General features: G+C 41.7%; 1 protein-coding gene across 2 annotated transcripts in view; it reads right to left on the bottom strand.

Moving 5' to 3' along the window:
- The window catches only part of COL18A1 (collagen type XVIII alpha 1 chain), a 205,290-nt gene that overhangs the window by 49,203 nt on the left and 131,820 nt on the right, over positions 1-24,267 (bottom strand). For both annotated transcript variants that reach the window (XM_056536571.1, XM_056536570.1), the window contains 4 exons: positions 21,742-22,286; positions 10,920-11,003; positions 4,756-4,803; positions 4,339-4,468 (listed from right to left, as the gene is read on the bottom strand). In XM_056536571.1, coding sequence (XP_056392546.1) covers positions 4,339-4,468; positions 4,756-4,803; positions 10,920-11,003; positions 21,742-22,286 — 807 coding nt within the window. The remainder of the gene's footprint in view (positions 1-4,338; positions 4,469-4,755; positions 4,804-10,919; positions 11,004-21,741; positions 22,287-24,267) is intronic.

Raw genomic sequence — 24,267 nt, 5'->3', positions numbered from 1 at the left:
TGACTTCATGCTACAGTTCCCCTTGTCGGTGAGGTGTATCCCTACACAAAGTGACACAGTCAACAGCGATTGGACAGTTTTGTACTGTGTAGGGCCACACATTGATTGGGGAATATTTATGCTTAGTGGTCAATGTATTCATAAGTTTCCAGGAGTAATAACAGAGTAAAAACTCAATGAAAAATTCCAATGTAATTTAGGGGGCGCTACCAGACATCAGTCAGTGCATGCGCTTCAGTAATACAGGTGTTTTACCAGTAAATTGCCCATTCTGATTGGTCGGTTCTTCCGGCCATTGACACGTTGCACAGATCTGGATTGTCTGTAGCATTGTATGTTGAGTCTGGTTTCAATTTACAATGGTCCAGAAAAGACCATTGTATGTTGAAACTATTGTATGTTGAGGCCATTGTAAGTTGAGGGATCACTGTACAAACAAGTCACTTTGATCTTTTTTTTTTTTTTTTCAACTGGTGCCAGAAAGTTAAACAGATTTGTAAATTACTTCTATTAAAAAATCTTAATCCTAGAGGAACTGTCCAGAGTAGGAGCAAATCCTCATAGCAAACCTATCCTGCTCTGGACAGTTCCTGACATGAACAGAGTTATCAGCAGAGAGCACTGTGGTCAGACAAAGGAAATTCAAAAAGAAAATAACTTCCTCTGTATTATACAGCAGCTGGAAGGATTAAGAAGGATTAAGAAATAGAAGTAATTTACAAATCTGTTAAACTTTCTGGCACCAGATGATTTAAAAAAGTAGTTTTCTACCGGAGTACCCCTTTAAGGCCATGTACACACAGCCATAATACACTGCTCAAAAAACATAAAGGGAACACTTAAATAAGACACTGTAACTCCAAGTCAATCACACTTCTGTGAAATCACACTGTCCACTCAGGAAGCAACACTGATTGACAATCAATTTCACATGCTGTTGTGCAAATGGAACAGACAACAGGTGGAAATTATAGGCAATTAGCATGACACCCCCAATAAAGGAGTGGTTCTGCAGGTGGTGACCACAGACCACTTTCTCAGTTCCTATGCTTCCTGGCTGATGTTTTGGTCTCTTTTGAATGCTGGCAGTGCTTTCACTCTAGTGGTAGCATGAGACAGAGTCTACAACCCAGACAAGTGGCTCAGGTAGTGCCGCTCATCCAGGATGGCACATCAATTTAAGCTGTGGCAAGAAGGTTTGCAGTGTCTGTCAGTGTAGTGTCCAGAGCATGGAGGCACTACCAGGAGACAGGCCAGTACACCAGGAGGCAAGGAGGAGGCCGTAGGAGGGCAACAACCCAGCAGCAGGACCGCTACCTCCGCCTTTGTGCAAGGAGCAGGAGAAGCACTGCCAGAGCCCTGCAAAATGACCTCCAGTAGGCCACAAATGTGCATGTGTCCATTTGCCAGAGAACACCAAGATTGGCAAATTCGCCACTGGCACCTTGTGCCCTTCACAAATGAAAGCAGGTTCACACTGAGCACATGTGACAGACATGACAGAGTCTGGAGACGCTGTGGAGAACGTTCTGCTGCCTGCAACATCCTCCAGCATGACCGGTTTGGCGGTGGGTCAGTAATAGTGTGGGGTGGAATTTTGTTTGGGGAGGCCACACAGCCCTCCACGTGCTTGCCAGAGGTAGCCTGACTGCCATCAGGTACCGAAATGAGATCCTCAGACCCCTTGTTTGACCATAAGCTTGTGCGGTTGGCCCTGGGTTCCTCCTAATGCAAGACAATGCTAGACCTCATGTGACTGGAGTGTGTCAGCAGTTCCTGCAAGAGGAAGGCATTGATGCTATGGACTGGCCCGCTCATTTCCCAGACCTGAATCCTATTGAGCACATCTGGGACATCATATCTTGCTCCATCCACCAACCCCATGTTGCACCACAGACTGTCCAGGAGTTGGTGGATGCTTTAGTCACGGTCTGGGAGGACATCCCTCATGACACCATCCACCACCTCATCAGGAGCATGCCCAGGCATTGTAGGGAGGTCATACGGGCACGTGGAGGCCACACACACTACTGAGCCTCATTTTGACTTGTTTTAAGGACATTACATCAAAGTTGGATCAGTCTGTAGTGTGGTTTTCCACTTGGATTTTGAGTGTGACTCCATATCCAGACCTCCATGGGTTGATAAATTTGATTTCCATTGATAATTTTTGTGTGATTTTGTTGTCAGCACATTCAAATATGTAAAGACAAAAGTATTTCATACGATTAGTTCATTCATTCATATCTAGGAGGTGTTATCTTAGTGTTCCCTTTATCTTTTTTGAGCAGTGTACATCCCAGTGTGTAGTGCTCTTTCAAAGGTGACACCTCCTGGTCTTTGGAGTGGAAATTTTGGGAGGATTTGTTGCCAAAAACCAAGTGGATTATGCCAGTGAGAACAAACCCTAAATCTTTTCCTTAGTGATTCCTTGAGCATGCTTTCCTTTCTATGCACAGAATATCAGCCACTATCTTCAGACATGTGCATGTAAGTGCTAAAAGACAATTTGATAGGGATTAAATGTTTACTCAAGACTATGAAATCTCTATGTCTGCACCAAGATTGTGTGCACTGAAGGACACTGCGTAAGGTCAATGAGAGCAGCAGGAAGGACATCGACCACTACTGCAGAAGTCTGTTACCATAAGTTAGAGATATTTTTAATACTAATCTTTCCAAGTGCAGAACTCAAAATCTTAGAGATTGTCCAAATAAAAAAAAAAAAAAAAAAAAAAAAAAACATGGATACTTTTTTCCAGAAATACTGTCATGTGAAAAGTTTGTGAATTGTGTCTGGTATTGAAAATTATCTCTTTTAAATGGGTACTGTCAGTTGCAAAAACTTTTTATACATAACATAGATAATAACATTACATGAATATTTACATTATACATTGGTAAAAAAAAATTAAAAAAGTGTTAAATGCTGTCTATTGCCTTTCTGTCACTGTGCAGAGACAAAATACAGGAACTGAGGGAAGGACAAGCGGGGCTCTGTACACTGAGGACAAGCGGGGCTCTGTACACTGAGGACAAGCGGGGCTCTGTACACTGAGGACAAGCGGGGCTCTGTACACTGAGGACAAGCGGGGCTCTGTACACTGAGGACAAGCGGGGCTCTGTACACTGAGGACAAGCGGGGCTCTGTACACTGAGGACAAGCGGGGCTCTGTACACTGAGGACAAGCGGGGCTCTGTACACTGAGGACAAGCGGGGCTCTGTACACTGAGGACAAGCGGGGCTCTGTACACTGAGGACAAGCGGGGCTCTGTACACTGAGGACAAGCGGGGCTCTGTACACTGAGGACAAGCGGGGCTCTGTACACTGAGGACAAGCGGGGCTCTGTACACTGAGGACAAGCGGGGCTCTGTACACTGAGGACAAGCGGGGCTCTGTACACTGAGGACAAGCGGGGCTCTGTACACTGAGGACAAGCGGGGCTCTGTACACTGAGGACAAGCGGGGCTCTGTACACTGAGGACAAGCGGGGCTCTGTACACTGAGGACAAGCAGGGCTCTGTGCACTGACGACAAGCAGGGCTCTGTGCACTGACGACAAGCAGGGCTCTGTGCACTGACGACAAGCAGGACTCTGTGCACTGAGGACAAGCAGGGCTCTGTGCACTGAGGCTCATATAACAGGTTCCCGGCTCACACATCAGGATGATTGACAATCCAGGGGCATAGCTGCAGGGACAGCATTTTTCTACCCAAAAATACACATGTTTTTTAACCAATTTATATTACAAATATACATATAATTTTGGTATCTACATTTATAAAAAGTTTTTGCAAATGAAAGGTACACTTTAAAGTAAATAGGGTTCAGTGGCAATGCCAGACATAATCTTTGGACAAGTGGGCCACTAGTGTTGAAAGAAAGCTGCCATTTTTTCTAAACCAACAATCCCTTTAAAGAGCATCTGTCACATAAGCAACATAATGCTAGTGATCATTGAGGGTCTCAGCACCCAGACGCCAACTGATCAAAACTTTTGACATGTCAGTATGACATATCAAACAAAAACTCCCAGCATTCCCGGGCAGCCAAAGGCTTTTTGGTAAAAAAAAAGCCAAAACAAAACTGTTATAAAAGTGATACTACAGCCTCTACTAGAAGGTCTAAAGAATACGAGAAGTTACTGTGGAGTTTCTTTACTGATTTTATTTGGTCACAAATCTCCTCAGTAACTTCTAATATCCTTCATCATTTAGTGCAGGGATTATATATATATATATATATATATATTTTTTTTTTTTTTTTTTTTTTTTTTTTTTTTTTTTTATCAATGACATTTTACACAACATTCTCTTAGGTCCTAAGACTCCTGACCTTGTACTTCCACTCTCTGTACAGTCTCCTCCTTTCTGACGACAGTCTCTACCTCCAAAGATGGTTTCTGAATGGGAGGTATGGTAATAGGTGCTTGCTCTTTGATTCTTGTAGGAGCCTTAGTCACCACCTAAAATACAGTATGGAAAAAATGCATTTCTACAATTAAATTCATTGTATCTGGAGCAATCATATATATATATATATATATATATATATATATATATATATATATATGCGCTCTGGATATCTTCTGCTCCTGGAACACTTTCAGTATATTGCTGTACCAATGATGGTACACCAATAACTTATGATTATGCTAAGATAAAAGTTTTTTTCTAAAACATGTGAGCAGGGATTTCCCAAACATACATAGATGATAGGTGTATAGGTAAAGTGCTTTGATTTCCATGTTACCTCTACAACCTCTCTCTCTGGAACGCCACTGCCAAAATCTCCAGAAATCTGTAATGTAAATATAGAAGTAATTTTACAAAATGAACACTAGATGGCGAAAGTTATCCTAAACACTTACATTAACCACTAGATGGCAGCAGTTTGCAAATTTTCAGTACAGGTTAAGTAACATTTATGAGGGACATTCATTAAACTTTGTAGACCAGCTTAGACAGTCTATATTTGTCTCTAGGAAAGTCTCAGTCTTTTTAGTTGAGACTTTTATGTGACTTTTGCCTTAGAGCCCTTCTCCGCAGAAATAGTATAGCGTTCTACAATAGAGGATAAAATGCAGCGGTCAGGAATTTATCAACTGAGACTTTTATTGGAAAGTCTCAAAAAAGTCTCATCAACGGAAAACACGCCGAAATGTTAGACCATGTTAGACCTGGCGGAAATCCAGTCTAAATAGTGAGTAGGAAGCCTTTTATCATTTTTTTAGGATGTACCATGCGACACAGTGCAGTTTACGCTTCAAATTAAATTTTTGCTTGAATCTTAAGGGTAATCTAATAATATATATAATTCTAAATTAATATAACTTAATCACATTGATCCCTAGTTTTTTTCATTTTTTGTTATATTTTGTTACATTTATTGAACAAATATCAGAACCAAAGAACATAAGCAAGTGTAACCACCTCACATAAGGCGTACGAGGTGTTCGCTTTAGAGTGTGGTGGCAAGTCGGTTTGAATAAATTACTGTACTACGTGCGACTTTTGATATATTTGTCTCAGGCTCTGAGACTTTTATGTGACTTTTCTCTTCTAAAGTGCTGCGGAGAATAGAAAATAATGGCCATTCGCAAAATTTACTAAACTATGAACCTCATTTACTATTGCAAACCCGACATGTTTTATCAGGTTGTGCGCCAGATTCTGTCGCATTGCACCAGAAATTCTGTCTGTGCTAGATTTTGCGTCAGAATTGAAAAAAACCTGACTTACTCTCCATTTTGCTAAGAAAACCCGAAAAGGGGAAAGGGGGTGTGGTCTTCAAAAAGGGCCGTGATCAATGGGGAAAGGGGGTGTGGTCTTCAAAAAGGGCCGTGTTCCTGACATTTTCACAAAAACCCAACATATTTACTAAGGTTTCCACATAAAATGTGGTGGATTTGAGCTGAGGAAAACCAGACAGATCAGAGCATGTGTAAAAAAAGCAAAGTGTAGGGAAAGTGGAAAATGTAGGGAAACCTTAGTAAATACCGTGGAAAATAAATTGTAGGAAATTAAAACCCACAAAGAAACCTACACAATACTTTTAGTAAATAAGGGCCACTGTGCGAAGTTTCATAGTTGATACTCAACAATAGACCAAGGTTTGGTTCACATCACGATTTTACCATCCGATTAACAAACAGTAAAATCGGACAAAAACTGTTTCCTTGAAATCGTATACAATCCTATTCTAAATAATTGTTTGGCATCCGATTTAAAATCATATCTAAAAATTGTATGTAGGTCATTTAAAGCTTTTTCCTCAGATTTTTACACTCCTTGTATGTAGCAGGTTTACCAAAATGGCAACCAGGCACCACAGACTAGTTCTGTGTGTGGGGGGGCAAGGCTGTTGTGATGCATTTTATATAGGGCAGTGTCTTCTGGGAGAAAGAATCTTGAAGTTTGTAGAACTTTTCAGAGTATTCTGTGTAAAGAAAACATTTGTGTGCAATAAATCTAATGAAAATGCAGTCACACAATTCAATATGATTTACATAGACCATAATAATTAAATATTGGATACAATTTCAATCCGATTTTGAATCTGGACATAAAATCGTGGTCAACCACCATTTTACCCCCAACATAAAATCTTGCAAACTTGGATGGCAAACCGTTTTGTACAATGTAAAGGTAAAAAAATCGTGAGAAAAAATAAGAAGGTAAAATCGCGATGTGAACAAACCCTAATGTTTATTTTGATACATAACAGGACCAAGTGAAACAGTGTTGAGGCTGTAAAGTGAAGTGAAGGATGTATTTATTATTATAAATTATTGTAAAACTATTTATTATTATAAGTATTTGCTTTCTGCTACAACATAGAAGGTTTTCTGATAGTTGTCACAGTTAGGCTATGTTCACATGGCAGAATTTCCAATGCAGAATTCCGTACGGAGATTCCACAGCAGCAGAGTCCCATTGATTTCAATGGGATTCTGCTGCACTGTTCATGTTGCAGAATTTTTGCACCGGAAACATCTGGAGCAGAAATTTAAATTCCGTAAGGAGTTTATTCTATGAGACAAATAAATCAAATGGACCCAAATGAGGGGTGGACTAACATACATTAATTTACAAAGCAACTCTGCCTAAAAGAAGACAGGGTGAAAAGTCCACTTTTATCCCTCACTCTAATTTTAAAACTTAAAGGAGAACTCCAGAATAGAAAAATTGGCCTCCATACTGCCAGCAGTAAAAAAATAAATAGATACATACCTTCCTTCACTCCCACGGTGCCTCCGGTAACCCACTCCGGTCTCCGCCGTGATCCTCTTCCTGGTTGCCGGTGGTCGGCGAGTCCTAATGTGCTCAGCCAATAACCGGCAGCAGTGAAGTTCTGACTCGGCCGGCGATAGGCTGAGCGGCAGTGTGACATTTTCGGCCCCGGCACCGAAAATGTCACACTGCCGCTCAGCCTATCGTCGGAGGAGTCTGGACTTCGCTGCAGCCGGTGATTGGCTGAGCACAGTATGACTCGCCGACCACCGGCAACCAGGAAGAAGATCACAGAGTGGGTTACCGGAGACACCGGTGAAGTGAAGGAAGGTATGTATCCATTTCTTTTTTTACTGCCAGCAGTATGGAGGACAATTTTCCTATTCTGGAGTTCTCCTTTAACTTTTATTATAATGTCTTTTAATCATTTCAAACGGTGAGTATATAGGTGAATTAAAAACCCAGCACATCCAACACCAATCTATTTGCAGTGTCAGTCGCTTGACAAGGGTACTCTAATAATCCCTTTCTCCTGGCATACCTGCGGTGTATGCCATGGTGGGTGTTAGTGCTGATATTAAAACACTTTTACAGTGCCCCCCTAACATGTTTCGTCACTAGGTGTGACATCCTCAGAGGTTATGGGGCAATGAATGACGTCCTCAGAGGTTGTGTGGCACTATAACCTCTGAGGACATCACACCTAGTGACGAAACATGTTAGGGGGGGGGGGGGGGCAATGTAAAAGTGTCATAATATCAGCACTAACACCCACCATGGCATACACCACAGGTATTCCAGGAGAAAGGGATTATTAGAGTACGTTTGTCAAGCGACTGACACTGCAAACAGATTGGTGTTGGATGTGCTGGTTTTTTAATTCACCTATAAACTCACCGTTTCAAATAATGAAAAGACATTATAATAAAAGTTCATTTTTAAAATTAGAGTGAGGGATAAAAGTGGACCTTTCACCCAATCTTCTTTTAGGCAGAGTTGCTTTGTAAATATATTCTATGAGACGACACATTTCCAAGTGGTCCTAGTGCCGGCACGTTCTGCCGGAGCTCTGCTGTTAGGGGAATGTCCACACAAAGATTTTTTGTGCGGACATTCCCCATGTGAACATAGCCTATGGGATGTATTGGGTCTAGCTAGACCCTGCATGTCTGTGATTTGATCACACGATTGTCAGGAACAAGGAAAGACATGGTAGCGCTGTTGTCCCTATTGTATACAAAGTGCTCATTGAGCAACCTGTATATAGACATTGGGGGAGATTTATCAATACACGTTTAGAGGAAGAATGGTGAAGTTGCCCATAGCAACCTATCAGGTTGCTTCTTTCATATTTTTTTTTAAAGACCTTTAAAAGATGAAAGTAGCCATCTGATTGGTTGCTATGGCAACTGCACATGCTTTGATAAATCTCCCCAATGAGGGTGCAGAAATGGTAAAATACATTTGCCCTCACTGAAAAGTGCCTGACTGTTTTAAGCAACCAGCCCGAGACTGCACAAATGACATAGGGGGACATTTATCATCGTTGCTTTGGTAAGCGAGTTCTGTAGGCATTTAAAAAAAATATATATTTGTTTTGGCTTTCCTTATGTGTAACATATTTATCATACTATCACAGGGGGTTGATAAATTTGGCTTACATAAGCAAAAAACAAAATCACTTTGGAACACCATTTTCTTAGCACACATAAGCAAAGAAAAATGTGTGTGTTTATTAACTTTTTTACCACTTTTTCCTCCCTAAATGTTCTAACCCATTTTTTTCCCCTTTTCATTTCAGATCCGTCTATCCTGCGCACTACAGATTTGGTGGACTACGATGACCAGAGTTTTTTTTGTTGTTGTTGTTTAATATTAACAACATTTTGTAACGGGGGCTTGTGGAGGAATGTTTTTTGGATAAAAGTTTTTAAATGTGTTTTTTTTATTTTATTTACTTTATAGGCTTAGTAGTGGAAGCCGTCTTATAGAAGGAGTCCATTACTAAGCCAGGGCTTAGCGTTAGCCCCAAAAAGAGCTAGCGCTAACCCCGATTATTACCCCGGTACCCAGCGCCACAGAGGTGTCGGGAAGAGCCGTTACCGACAGGCCCGGAGCATCAAAAATGGCGCTCCTGGACCTAGGCGGTAACAAACTGGCGTTATTTAGGCTGGGGAGGGCCAGTAACAATGGTCCTTGCCCACCCTGGTAACGTCAGGCTGTTGCTGCTTGGTTGGTATCTGGCTAAGAATAAAAATACAGGGAACCCGATTTGTTTTTATTTTATTATTTAATTATTAATGGGGGGAAAAAACGCATAGAGTTCCCTGTATTTTCATTCTCAGCCAAATACCAACCAAACAGCAAGAGCCTGACGTTACCAGGGTGGGCAAGGACCATTGTTACTGGCCATCCCCAGCCTGCCCACACTGCATGACTACAACTCCCAGCATGCCCTTACAGTAAGGACATGCAGGGAGTTGTAGTAGTGTTGCGTGGGCAGGAGATAAGTGGGCTGGTGACATGTCCTGTACATCTCCTACCCGCTCGTCCCACCGTGCCTGTGAAAATAAAAGAAAAAAAAGTCTCACAAAAAGTCTCACCTGAGACTATTTGTGCGACATTTTGAAAATGCTGTCATAGGCAAGTTTGTAAGCCAGGTCTGACCTTGCTTACACTTGCGACTTTTTGAAGGGGGTTTGTGACTTTTATTTGCTTACGTGCGACTTTCGCAATGATAAATCCTGGACCACTGCAAAGTAAAAACTGACAAATTGCTTAGGTAGGGCAGATTGGTATTTTTTGCTTACCCACAAAAGTCGCACAAAAATTGCTTAGGCGCACATGCGACTTTTTGTGCGACTTTTGTGAGCAAATAAAGCTGCTTAAATCCCTTGATAAATCTCCCTCATTGCTGTCAATATTCTCCAACACTGAGTTTTTATAGTGCTGTGGAATAAAGGGGAAGATTCATCAAAACTTGTACAGAGGAAAAGTCGACCAGTTGCCGACAGCAACCAATCAGATCTCTTCTTTCATTTTTCAGAGGTCTGTTCAAAAATGAAATGAGCGATCTGATTGGTTGCTATGAGGAACTGGTCGACTTTTCCTCTGCAAAAGTTTTGATAAATCTTCCTCAAAGTCCCTAAAAAGGGTTGTTTGGTGAAAAATTTTGTTCACTGGACAACCCCTTTAATAGCAGGACAAAACCATTGATCATTATCTTCTTATAATGGCACGAAGATATCACAATATGTTCACAGGGGTCCAACCTCTGACACGTGCCGATCAAGGGAATGAATAGGCGAGGTCCCTTCATAAAGCTCAATGGGAAAGGGAATCAGTATAGGAATAGCAGCACTCCATTAGCCATGCTGCTCCTTCATTTTCAGGAAAAGTGGGGGTCCCAGCAGTTGAGCCCTACAATTAGTAAGTGATGGCATATCTTTGTGATATGGGACCTCATACTATAGTAGGAAACCCCTTTAAGTGAGGGGCATTTTGGAAGCAGGTTTAATATTGCAGCATTAATGCTGCTACGTAAGGGAAATTCTGAAAATATTATGTTATGGGATAGTGAATTTAGTAATACACTGTAGAAAACTGCCAAGCAGGGCTACGTGCAAACCCTTTACCAGTCATACTGGGTAAGAAAAAGGAGATAGAGCAAGATGATGGACTCACCACGTCTGAATCGTCTCCATCCTCATCACATTGCATCTCAGCCGCTCTGGGATCATTTATGATTTTCAGTTCTGCTATTACTCCCTAAAAAGAAAAACAACAGCATGAATGTTACATGGCGATATCTACGTGTATATTATATATATATATATATATATATATATATATATATATATATATATATATGAAAGGGAATATGCAAAGCAGCTCACCAAGTTCCCTGGACATCAGCTTTAGCTCCTGTTACGGAATCTCAGAGGCTGATCAGGACTATTTATATATATTTATATTTATGCCAAATAACAGGCTCCTGCACTGTACATTAGTTACCAATACGTGTAATCCCCAGTACTTTCACCAGCAACAAAAGAATCTCAATATGACACTGCCACTTCTACCTGACACAGAACAATAAATGTTACATCATGCTGCCTGAATCTCACTGAGAATGAAAATGAATGGGGTCACATTGCAACCCCCAAACTGCACCACGACCGTGACTGAGCCTTGGGGGTACAATTTCAGGGAACATGTCAACTATTATTACATATATAGATAATCAAAGAATGTATTGCATTGCTTTCATTATTAATAGGGAATTTGTCATCTTAATTTGCTGCTAAGAGCTGCAGACGCTGTTAGATAGCTAATAGGGCACAAAAGCAAATTGTACTGTGGTGTCCCGGTACCTTTGTATATAAGTCCCCATAGCCAGAGTCCCTAGGACATCGGGGTTCTTCTTAACTAGCCCGCCCCTAGTCACCTCTCATCTAGGTATTAGTTATTTAATAATTATTCAGGATTTGTATATATATAGGATTGTACAAGTGTTTATAAATGGTTAATTACCTATGCATAGCGTAACAGGACCTGCGGGTCACGTGACCGGTTGAACTCTATGGTTTTATGCTTGAGGACCTTTGGAGGTTCCTGTGACATTTATCTCCCATCACTCCTTGTAACTGTGAGTGACAGTCGATTGGACCAGTAAAAACGTCCCTGCCCATATAAGGGAGCGGCGGCCATTGCTCACTCTTCTTTCCTCGTGGGCTGTTGATGGAGAAGGATCTGCGCTGCTGTCATCAGTGAGTTTAGGCCTGAGCCTTGCTGCGACGGCTGATATTTGCTAAATTGTGAGTGTGTCAATCCCTAAACACTCTGCAAGATCACCGGACCTTATCTATCCCCTAAATCTGCAACAACTGTCAGTCATTGCACTAGATAGAGACTGTATTCCTGAGACTGTCACTGTTCATTGGATGTACCGCAAGCATTTAAGTAAAGTTATCCAAGTTCAAGTACCTTGTGGACCTTCAGTCATTTTATGCATGCACCTATCGTTACTGGGAAGGGTGGCAATAGGCTGGAGAATTACCTCAGCATACTAGCCCTCAGCCTGGCGTCACGAACTCTAGGGTTAACCTTAACCTCTCATCTACCGAAACAACACCCCAACTACCATACACCCCCAAGGGCTACCACATTACCCTTCATGGAAATGATGATGGCTGCCAAAGCTATATTTATATATACTTTTTTTTTTCCCCTATAAACAAGTTTACAGAAGGAGGAGCAGAGTGGCTTACGTGCCACAGCCTGGCACATCTCCTTGTTCGCCTTCATCTCCCAGCCCCTCCATGACTGACATACAGGGCTCTGTACGTCAATTAAGGAGGAGCTGGGAGGTGAAGCCAAGCGAGGTGATGTACCAGGCTGTGGAACTTAAGCCACTTGGCATTGCCTTCTTGAAACAAAAGAGAATTTAAAGGGGTACTCCGCTGCCCAAGCATTTGGAACATTTCGGAATGCTGGATTGTGACATCATGGCCACACCCCCTTGTGATGTCACGCCACACCCACGTCCGCACCCAGCATCCTAAATGAATGCTGCGTGCTGCACAGAGATCGCAGGGGGCCCAGCGGAGGGACCCCTGCGATCAGACCTCTTATACCCTATCCTTTGGATAGGAGATAAGATGTCTAGGGGAAGAGTACTCTCTTTAAAGAGGAGATTTTATGAGTTTGGCAGCCACCATCAGCTCTAGGAAGTTTGCTTTTACACGTTAACAGCTATACAATGGTGTCTCCATCATTTAGCAGTAACAACAGCTGACAAATTTCCAACAGTAGAGAGATCAGACACTGTGCACTGGAGGTTCCATTAACAGTCTCTGTCATAAAGTCCAACAAAAATCATGGTAAAATGCCCAACCCCATAACAGAAAGCCAGGAGACACCATTATAGTCAACAGGGTCTGTCGGGCATTTCCAAACATTTAGTAGATCCTGCACTGCCATCATTTCAAATATTTTGCTCCCATGATTGAGCAGAACATCAGAACTGCTTAAGACAGACGTAGATGCACACTAGATGTTAGTTGCAGTTGTTATAATGCAGTCATTTATAAATCAGTATTAATTATAGAGGGTTGCCACAAGGGGGCACTTAACAGTTGTTCAAGTGAATTTATAATTTTTTTGGTTTAAAGAAAATCTGACAACATGAAATCCTCCTGATTTACTACAGCGTACGAATAGACACAGAGTCCAACAATGTCATTATTATATCTTTACCCTGTAAATGTCAGTGCCTTATATTGTACAGTGATGCAGTGTCCTGTATTGTACAGTGATGCAGTGTTCTGTATTGTACAGTGTTGCAGTGATCTGTACTGTACAGTGTTGCAGTGTCCTGTATTGTACAGTGATGCAGTGTTCTGTATTGTACAGTGATGCAGTGTTCTGTATTGTACAGTGATGCAGTGTTCTGCACTGTACAGTGATGCAGTGTCCTGTATTGTACAGTGATGCAGTGTCCTGTATTGTACAGTGATGCAGTGTCCTGTATTGTACAGTGATGCAGTGTCCTGTATTGTACAGTGATGCAGTGTCCTGTATTGTACAGTGATGCAGTGTCCTGTATTGTACAGTGATGCAGTGTCCTGTATTGTACAGTGATGCAGTGTCCTGTATTGTACAGTGATGCAGTGTCCTGTATTGTACAGTGATGCAGTGTCCTGTATTGTACAGTGATGCATTGTCCTGTATTGTACAGTGATGCAGTGTCCTGTATTGTACAGTGATGCAGTGTCCTGTATTGTACAGTGATGCAGTGTCCTGTATTGTACAGTGTTGCAGTGTCCTGTATTGTACAGTGTTGCAGTGTCCTGTATTGTACAGTGGTGCAGTGTCCTGTATTGTACAGTGGTGCAGTGTCCTGTATTGTACAGTGGTGCAGTGTCCTGTATTGTACAGTGATGCAGTGTCCTGTATTGTACAGTGATGCAGTGTCCTGTATTGTACAGTGGTGCAGTGTCCTGTATTGTACAGTGATGCAGTGTCCTGTATTGTACAGTGATGCAGTGTCCTGTATTGTACAGTGATGCAGTGTCCTGTATTGTACAGTGATGCAGTGTCCTGTATTGTACAGTGATGCAGTGTCCTGTATTGTACAGTATTGCAGTGTCCTGTATTGTACAGTGATGCAGTGTCCTGTATTGTACAGTGTTGTAGTGTCCTGTATTGTACAGTGGTGCAGTGTCCTGTATTGTACAGTGATGCAGTGTCCTGTATTGTACAGTGATGCAGTGTCCTGTATTTTACAGTGATGCAGTGTCCTGTATTTTACAGTGATGCAGTGTCCTGTATTGTACAGTGTTGCAGTGTCCTGTATTGTACAGTGGTGCAGTGTCCTGTATTGTACAGTGATGCAGTGTCCTGTATTGTACAGTGATGCAGTGTCCTGTATTGTACAGTGATGCAGTGTCCTGTATTGTACAGTGTTGCAGTGTCCTGTATTGTACAGTGATGCAGTGTCCTGTATTGTACAGTGATGCAGTGTCTTGTATTGTACAGTGATGCAGTGTCCTGTATTGTACAGTGATGCAGTGTCCTGTATTGTACAGTGATGCAGTGTCCTGTATTGTACAGTGATGCAGTGTCCTGTATTGTACAGTGGTGCAGTGTCCTGTTTTGTACAGTGATGCAGTGTCCTGTATTGTACAGTGATGCAGTGTCCTGTATGGTACAGTGATGCAGTGTTCTGTATTGTACAGTGTTGCATTGTCCTGTATTGTACAGTGATGCAGTGTCCTGTATTGTACAGTGTTGCAGTGTCCTGTATTGTACAGTGATGCAGTGTCCTGTATTGTACAGTGTTGCAGTGTCCTGTATGGTACAGTGATGCAGTGTTCTGTATTGTACAGTGTTGCAGTGTCCTGTATGGTACAGTGATGCAGTGTTCTGTATTGTACAGTGTTGCAGTGTCCTGTATGGTACAGTGATGCAGTGTCCTGTATTGTACAGTGTTGCAGTGTCCTGTATTGTACAGTGATGCAGTGTCCTGTATTGTACAGTTATGCAGTGTCCTGTATTGTACAGTGATGCAGTGTCCTGTATTGTACAGTGTTGCAGTGTCCTGTATTGTACAGTGATGCAGTGTTCTGTATTGTACAGTGATGCAGTGTCCTGTATTGTACAGTGATGCAGTGTCCTGTATTGTACAGTGTTGCAGTGTCCTGTATTGTACAGTGATGCAGTGTCCTGTATTGTACAGTGATGCAGTGTCCTGTATTGTACAGTGATGTAGTGTTCTGTATTGTACAGTGATGCAGTGTCCTGTATTGTACAGTGATGCAGTGTCCTGTATTGTACAGTGATGCAGTGTCCTGTATTGTACAGTGATGCAGTGTCCTGTATTGTACAGTGGTGCAGTGTCCTGTATTGTACAGTGATGCAGTGTCCTGTATTGTACAGTGATGCAGTGTCCTGTATTGTACAGTGGTGCAGTGTCCTGTATTGTACAGTGATGCAGTGTCCTGTATTGTACAGTGATGCAGTGTCCTGTATTGTACAGTGGTGCAGTGTCCTGTATTGTACAGTGATGCAGTGTCCTGTATTGTACAGTGATGCAGTGTCCTGTATTGTACAGTGATGCAGTGTCCTGTATTGTACAGTGATGCAGTGTCCTGTATTGTACAGTGATGCAGTGTCCTGTATTGTACAGTGATGCAGTGTCCTGTATTGTACAGTGATGCAGTGTCCTGTATTGTACAGTGGTGCAGTGTCCTGTATTGTACAGTGATGCAGTGTCCTGTATTGTACAGTGATGCAGTGTCCTGTATTGTACAGTGATGCAGTGTCCTGTATTGTACAGTGATGCAGTGTCCTGTATTGTACAGTGATGCAGTGTCCTGTATTGTACAGTGATGCAGTGTCCTGTATTGTACAGTGATGCAGTGTCCTGTATTGTACAGTATAGTAATGCATCCGGTGGACTCCTAATCTCAGAGAAACAGCACAGTGGCCATCTAAATGCGTCTTAAGCATACATACCATGGACCCTTTCCCAGCTTACTCCTGAGGGGTAAACATTACATCTTTATTTCCTCTTCAGGTATTCACACATTATGGCAGTCCTCATGCTGATAGATTCCCTTTAACAAACCCAATGTTTTACTATAATCTCCAGTCCAAATGGTGGTAAGAAAAGTCCCTGTGGACTGACGTCTGAATATCTGCTCTCCAGCTGATCTGTAAACCCATATTCCTGCCAATGAGTTTTAAGAAAATATGACAGATTTCCGAGTGTCCAAAAATCAACAAATCGGCCATAATACAAACATGGACTTTGGCTTTTGCAATCGGATTTAACCCTTTATTTAAGAGGATTTCTTTTTATTTCAAATATTGATGCCACACATACTATTTAGTATAACACTACTATATGGAAAACTAGATATACATTATTCGATATTACTACTGTATATAAGCACCAATAATGTGGAACTTACAAGACACTGTGTGTGCATGTAGTGAGTGTGTGTGTGTACGTAGTGTGTGTGTGTGTGTACGTAGCGTGTGTGTGTGTACGTAGTGTGTGTGCACGTAATGTGTGTGCATGTACGTAGTATGTGTGTGTATGTAGTGTGTGTACGTAGTAGGTGTGTGAGCACGTAATGTGTGTGTATGTATGTAGTTTGTGTACGTAGTGTGTGTGTGCATGTATTGTGTGTGTACGTAGTGTGTACGTAATGTGTGTGTACGTGTGTATGTACGTAGTGTGTGTGTGTGTGTGTGTACGTAGTGTGTGTGCGTGTGCACGTAATGTGTGTGCATGTACGTAGTGTGTGTGTGTGTGTATGTAGTGTGTGTACATAGTAGGTGTGTGAGCACGTAATGTGTGTGTATGTACGTAGTGTGTGTGTGTGTGTATGTAGTGTGTGTACATAGTAGGTGTGTGAGCACGTAATGTGTGTGTATGTATGTAGTTTGTGTACGTAGTGTGTGTGTGCATGTATTGTGTGTGTACGTAGTGTGTACGTAATGTGTGTGTACGTGTGTATGTACGTAGTGTGTGTACTTAGTGTGTGTGCGTGCATGCGTGCGTAGTGTGTGTGTGCATATAAAGTGCTATGAATAATTTCAGGCTGCAGAAAGGATAGGCGCACCTCTAGTATGGTGATATTTGTTTTCTGTATAGTAATATTATTTGGTAACTACATGATTGTTATTATTTAGAGGTATACAGTCAACATTTCTGGTACTGTTATATATACGGCAGATTTTATTTATGGAAAAACTTTCTTATGATTTTCAATAGGGGTGAAAGGAGGGTGCCACTTCAGTTTTTGCCTCAGGCAGTAGAAAAGCTAGAAGTAACCCTGCTTTTAGTAGTCACTATTAAAGGGGAATACCAATTTAGACATGTAGGGAATATTCATGGTATATGCCTTATATTTTGATAGATGCAGGTCCCACCTCTGGGACCTACATCTATCTTAAAATGAAAGGCACTCTGACCCCCTCTGGTTAGCTTGCAGCCGATGGGGGTTGTCAAGAAGCTGAAAACTCCCAATTTGTCCAAAAATGGGCCATTCAATAACCAAGCTCCCTGATAAAGTGAGGAGAGCGAAACGTATGTTGGGGGTATATATGTAGTGGTGGTTGGACATTGGGTCAAGCAGGTTACATTTTCCTATGTACTTTTGCTAGGGTTTTTGTGTTATTCTTAACACCACTGATTATATAGGTTGCTTTTAAATTCTGTTTGTAGATACACTTCACACTATGCAGTTTTTACTCTTGATATACAACAAATAAAAGTTACAGTTTAGGATGGGATTGTGATTAGGGATCTTTGTATCTGTGAATGTGAATCGAATACCCTACACCCATGCCTAGTTAACCCCTTAAAGACCAAGGACGAACCGGTACATCCTGAGTCGTTTCCCTCTAACAACGGCCGGGACCCGTGGCTAATAGCGCGCGGCATTGATCGCGGTGCCGTTCGCTATTAACCCTTCAGACGCGGCATTCAAAGTTGAACGCCGCATCTAAAGTGAAAGTAAAAAACAATGCCAGTTAACTCAGGGGGCTGTTTGGGATGTCCACGGTGAAATCGCGGCATCCCGAACAGCTGTGGAACACAAGGAGGGTCTACTAACTTGCCTCCTGGTGTCCGATTGCCGAATGACTGCTCAGTGCCTGAGATCCAGGCATGAGCAGTCAAGCGGCAGAATCATTGATCAATGGTTTCCTATGAGAAACCATTGATCAATATAAAAGATCTGTGTGTGCAGTGTTATAGCCCCCTATGGGAGCAAAAAAAAAAGTGGAAAAAAAAAGTTAAATGCGCACTGTCATGAAATCAAAAAATGTATATGTTGTAGTACTTAAGTACTACAACATATCTCTAATATACTTTAATTAAAAAAAGTTATTTTAAAACAGTTTAAAATCACTTTTAAATTCGGCCACTAGGGGTCGCCCTCCTAGTGGCCGAATGCATTCGGCAGTGACGTCACTAATGAATTTCGACTCGTTGAAGCCTGGCAACAAGTCGGAATTCATTCACTGCGGTGCTCGCTCCCGCCTGTCAGACAAGACAGGCGGGAGCGAGCGCTTTGAAGGAAGAGGACGCGCACAGGCTCCCTGGCAGGCCCCGGCTCCCGGCAACAGGTAAGATTATCTCTGTTGTGTCGGTTCTGAATGCTTTTGCGGGGGGAGGGGAGGGGGGGGGGTAGTGGGTTGTGCGGCGCAGCGGGGCCAGGGGGGTTGCGGGCTGTGCGGCCATCACGGTGTGCCTCCAGTTGTTTCCCCACTACAACTCCCAGCATTCCCTGACAGCCAATAGATGTCAGGGCAAGCTGGGAGTTGTAGTGGGAAACAGCTGGAGGGACACTGAATAGGTGAACTAAGGGGGGGGGTGGGGAGGAAGTTGAGCGGTGCGCCGGGGCCGGGGGGGGGGGGGGGTATGCGGGCTGTGCGGCGGGGAGCGGGAAGTGCGGCCATCAAGGTGTGCCTCCAGTTGTTTCCCCACTACAACTCCCAGCATGCCCTGACAGCCAGTAGATGTCAGGGCATGCTGGGAGTTGTAGTGGTGAAACAGCTGGAGGCACCCTGTTAGGAGAACTAAGGGCGGAAGTTGGCCCCAGCAGGCATCAGTGACGTGGTGCCTGCTGGGGAAGTCTGCCTGGTAGTGAGCCATTTTTAAAATAGTAAAAAAAAAAAATAAAGGCAGGGAGTGTGTTAGGGATAGAAGGGCAATAGGCAGGGACAGGAAAGAAAAAAAACATGATGGTGGGAGCTATCCTTTAAAAATCATTTAATCCCTTCCCTAATAAAACTTTGAATTCCCCCCCCCCCCTTTCCCATTAAAAAAAAAAAAAAAAAAACGGTGTAAGTAAAAATAAACATATGTGATATTGCCTTGTGTGGAAATGTCCGAATTATAAAAATATATTGTTAATCAAACCGCACGGTCAATGGCGTACGCGCAAAAAAATTCCAAATTCCAAAATAGTGTATTTTTGGTCACTTTTTATATCATGAAAAAATTAATAAAAACCGATCAAAAAGTCCGATCAATGCAAAAATGGTACCGATAAAAACTTCAGATCACTGTGCAAAAAGTGAACCCTCATACCACCCCATACGTGGAAAAATAAAAAAAATTATAAGGGTCAAAAGATGACAATTTTTAACGTATACATTTTCCTGCATGTAGTTATGATTTTTTCTAGAAGTGCGACAAAATCAAACCTATATAAGTAGGGTATCATTTTAATTGTATGGACCTACAGAATAATGATAAGGTGTCATTTTTACCAAACGGAAACGGAAGCCCACATAACTTACCAAGTGGTGTTTTTTCTTCAATTTTGTTGCACAATGATTTTTTTTTTCCGTTTCGTCGTAAATTTTTGGGTAAAATGACTGACGTCATTACAAAGTAGAATTGGTGGCGCAAAAAATAAGCCATCATATGGATTTTTTGGTGCAAAATTGAAAGAGTTATGATTTTTTAAAGGTAAGGAGGAAAAAATGAAAGTGCAAAAACTGAAAAACCCCTGGTCCTTAAGGGGTTAAATTACCCTTAGAGTGTATTTTGCATTTAAATAACATTTGATGGCTTGTGGGCTATATTACAGAGCTAATGTTAAGCTATGGGACAATTCACATGGTTGTATAAAATAGATGCATATTTTAAAAAGCAGCATGTGCTAGTTTTATCAATTTTTGCAGATGGAAAATGCCCAGGAAAACTAAATTGTTAGTCCTGCTGGCACAAGTGCCATTGTAAATGATGACATTCTCTATAAGGCTCTGAAAAACATGTTATTGGTATTTAGGGGTTATAAATACATGTAGACCCCCCCCCCCCCCCCCCCCCCGGCAAAAAAAAGGAGAAAGAAAGATTACCTTACATCTCCTAAAACCTTATTGCCAAACACCATGCAGCCATCTGAAGCGTAACCACATTTGGAGGACTGGATATCCCTCAGCCTGCTGATTACAGGAAAATGACTTCCTAACAGTGTCAGAGTGGATTAGTCGTGTAGATAGATGTAAAACTATTCTGCCATAAAAGCTTTTTATAAGCCTTTTAAAACAATATTATTTATATGATCTTTATCTCAGTATATTATAAAGGATTATTCCATTTCCTAAACCTCTCAGAGCTTATAAATCTCCTTCTCTTGGTATCTGCAAAGTCCGTGTCTACTTGCAGGCTCGCTCTGTGCTGCGCAGCTTGCAGGGGCAGTAACACTGACCTCTCTTATCCGGTTGGCAAATCTATCTCCCTCCATGAAGTCAAATGACTGGCCATCCCTTCAGCTGTTCAGCATCCGCAGCAACCTCCATAGTACACTGATTATCACGCACATATTTTTCCATTCTCAATGCTCAATTTCGCCTTTGTCTAAGCAACTCCTTAATTGCCAAGGGACGAAAATGTCTGCTTTGTTCACACATTGAAGACACTAGATTCCAAGCATACTACTCAGAACTGTTCTATAGACACCCCAGGACATAATCTCAGAATTCATCTATCACACACAAAATGGACAATGGATCAATGAAAAAATGTAGACACAAGGAAAGACCAAGACGGATCGAGTAAATCACACACCATTCGAATAATCAAGTACTAAAGGAACAAAACACAGAATTGTGGGTATTCGTGTATTTGCTATGTTGATACTTGATTTCCCATCTGACCAGATATTGTGTAGACCAAACAAAACTTCAGCTAAAAAAAAAACAACAAAAACACCTTTTATGAGGAGATGAACCATCTCTATAAATATATTTTTACACTGGGTGCACCAATTTCCAGGACTTTCATGTGATGGGAATTCTTCTGGTCCCTAGTAAGCAGAATACAATCACTGGGTAAGTAAGATGTATTGTGTATAAATTAGGCCTGTGTGAGGTAAGGACACCAGTCAAGCAGCAGTAGTTCTTCCCTTTATTCCTAAGAAATGATTACCAAATGCACTGTCAACAGGTGACCAGTTTCTAAAAAAAAAGCATTTACCTGGTAGCGGTCAGGATCAGCACCTCCAGCCTGGGCAACAAATAGTCCAGAACCATCTTCCAGCTCCATCTCATCAGGTGATCTCTCAAACCGAACCCTCTCCAGTTCATCACAGTTCATGAAGAATGCAACTTCCTCGTCCTCCACACCAATGGCAAAGCGTGTCCAACGGTTGGTCAGTGCTTCAATATTGAAGGTGGCAGCAGGGAAAGATACTGGTGATCCAGGCTCTGTGTAGTAAAAAATAACCTGCTGCTTACCATTTTTGACCTCAGTCAGCTTCACCCCAATATAGATAATGGATTGTGAAGCATCGGTGATAGAGAACAGCATTCCGGCCTTGGTAGTTGTTGGCTGGATGTGGAAGAGTATAGAAAAGTCCCTAAACAAGGGGCTGGGAAGGTGAAACTGGGCCACTTGACCGGTGTTGGCATCTTCTCCAAATACATAGCCAGGGTTTTTATCAGGACCAAAGATCTTGGTGATCTGTTCTGGTGGTGGATCTCCAATGAGCTGTAATAGGCCAACCTCTACAATTCCCCGGTCTGTAAAAATAACACAAAAAGGCAGAAAAAAAATTAGACAATTTAGAAATCAATAGTATACATTGATAAAAGCCCATTGCATGGCGTTTTAAGTACCCTCTGTAAAATATAATCCTACACCAATGGTATGGTGCCTGAAATATCAGCTGGTAAATCTGATATTGCACAAAAAACAGGCTTGTAAATGTACAGCACATAAAATTATGTAATACAAAATTTAGAAGGACACACCTAAAAAGGCAACCAGTATTCAGAACATGTCTATAACAACTAAAGTCAGATCAACATTCCAGAATATGTTTTATTTTCTAGAACTCTCATCCCTAATGCCTAAGGCTGGATTTACACGTTAAGTTTTTACAGCAGATTTTGATTAAATATTTTTATTTAAAGCCAGCAGGAGTTTATAAATGAATGGGGAATATATAAGAATTACTTCTATTTCTCTTTGCTGCTGCATCCACTTCTAGCTTTGGTTAAAAAAAAAAGCACCGTAAAAAAGAACACATGAAAATGTGTCACAAGCGACATATGTGTGTTTCCAGTCAATCTTCAATCAGAACCGGTAAATGTACATGATTTCGGTCTTCCTCCACCTCTGCAATGAGGATTGGTCGATTATAGTCTTTCCAGACTAAACAGCTATAGTAAAATCCTAATCATAAACCGTTGTTCATTTTGGAGTAGAACCACTGGGACCTCCATTATCCCGAGAAGATTGTGTTCTTCTGAAGTTTCTTGGGCCCACCAGAACTAACTTATCCAAGGACCTACCATACTTTTTCTGCTACTTGCACACCCAGGATTTAATAAGATAGCTGGTAAGTTATTTTATAGTCAGCTCTGGGATCCGATATTAGGGGTACATTATTGTGTCCCAGCTGGAGCCGACTGGAGGCTCTGGTAGACTGGTGGGCCAGTCTGACACTGTTCTTCTGGGAAGATCAGGTAACACATATGTGCTGTCTTCTCGTTGTAACCAATAGCAGTTATGAAAACCACTAAATGGAAGCACATTTCATGCTTCTACTATTCATTCTGAGAAAAGAAACGACCAGTGACCAGCTATCCAGTGATTGGGCAATCCCTAATATCTCAGCTTTGAAGGAGAAGGATATTGGGGTTAACTAAAAGGGAACCGGTCATTTGTTCTGATCTACCAGCGGCATGGTTTAGAGCAGAAGGAGCTGACGGATATATATATATATAGCTTTGTGGGAAAATATATAATATAACTTGCATTTTATTGATCTGAGCCATGCGCATAGATGGTAGGCTGTTATTACCGAGTAGGACCACCCTCATGACTCCTAAGCCCAAAATGAGGTGAGATTTATAAACTAAAATAATAATAAAATATAATAAAAAAGTAATACTGAATCTTTTCTTACAAAACTGTATATAAAATTGCCCTGCCTGTTCTATACTATAATAATATGATGCCTTTTCATAGTTTCAGGTTCTGAATCACATTATGGAGCCAAAAGAAATTTCAAATATTTTTGTGCATATATATATTATATATATATATATATATATATTTTTATTTTTTTTTTTTTTAAATATTGAAATCCGCATTTGCTATAATAAAAAAAATTGGTTCTCAAATTGTCCTTGAGTTCTAAGATATATAGTTTTTTTTTGTTGTTGTTTTTTTCTTTACCAAAAACCGCGCCTATGCTGTAATGGTACCGTATTTTTCGCCGTATAAGACGCACTTTTTCTTCCCCAAAACTGGGGGGAAAAAGTCGGTGCGTCTTATACGGCGAATACACACCTATCACGGCGGTCCCTGCGGTCATCAATGGCCGGGACCCGCAGCTAATACAGGACATCACCGATCGCTGTGATGCCCTGTATTAACCCCTCAGACGCAGTGATCAAAGCTGACCACCGCGTCTGAAGGGAAAGTGACACTAACCTGGCTGTTCAGTCGGGCTGTTCGGGACCGCCGCGATTTCACCGTGGCGGTCCCGAACAG

This window comes from Hyla sarda, chromosome 8 (genome assembly GCF_029499605.1).
Source record: "Hyla sarda isolate aHylSar1 chromosome 8, aHylSar1.hap1, whole genome shotgun sequence".
NCBI lineage: Eukaryota > Metazoa > Chordata > Amphibia > Anura > Hylidae > Hyla > Hyla sarda.
Note: the sequence above shows the minus strand (reverse complement) of the source record. Positions and strands in the feature narration are given on the sequence as shown.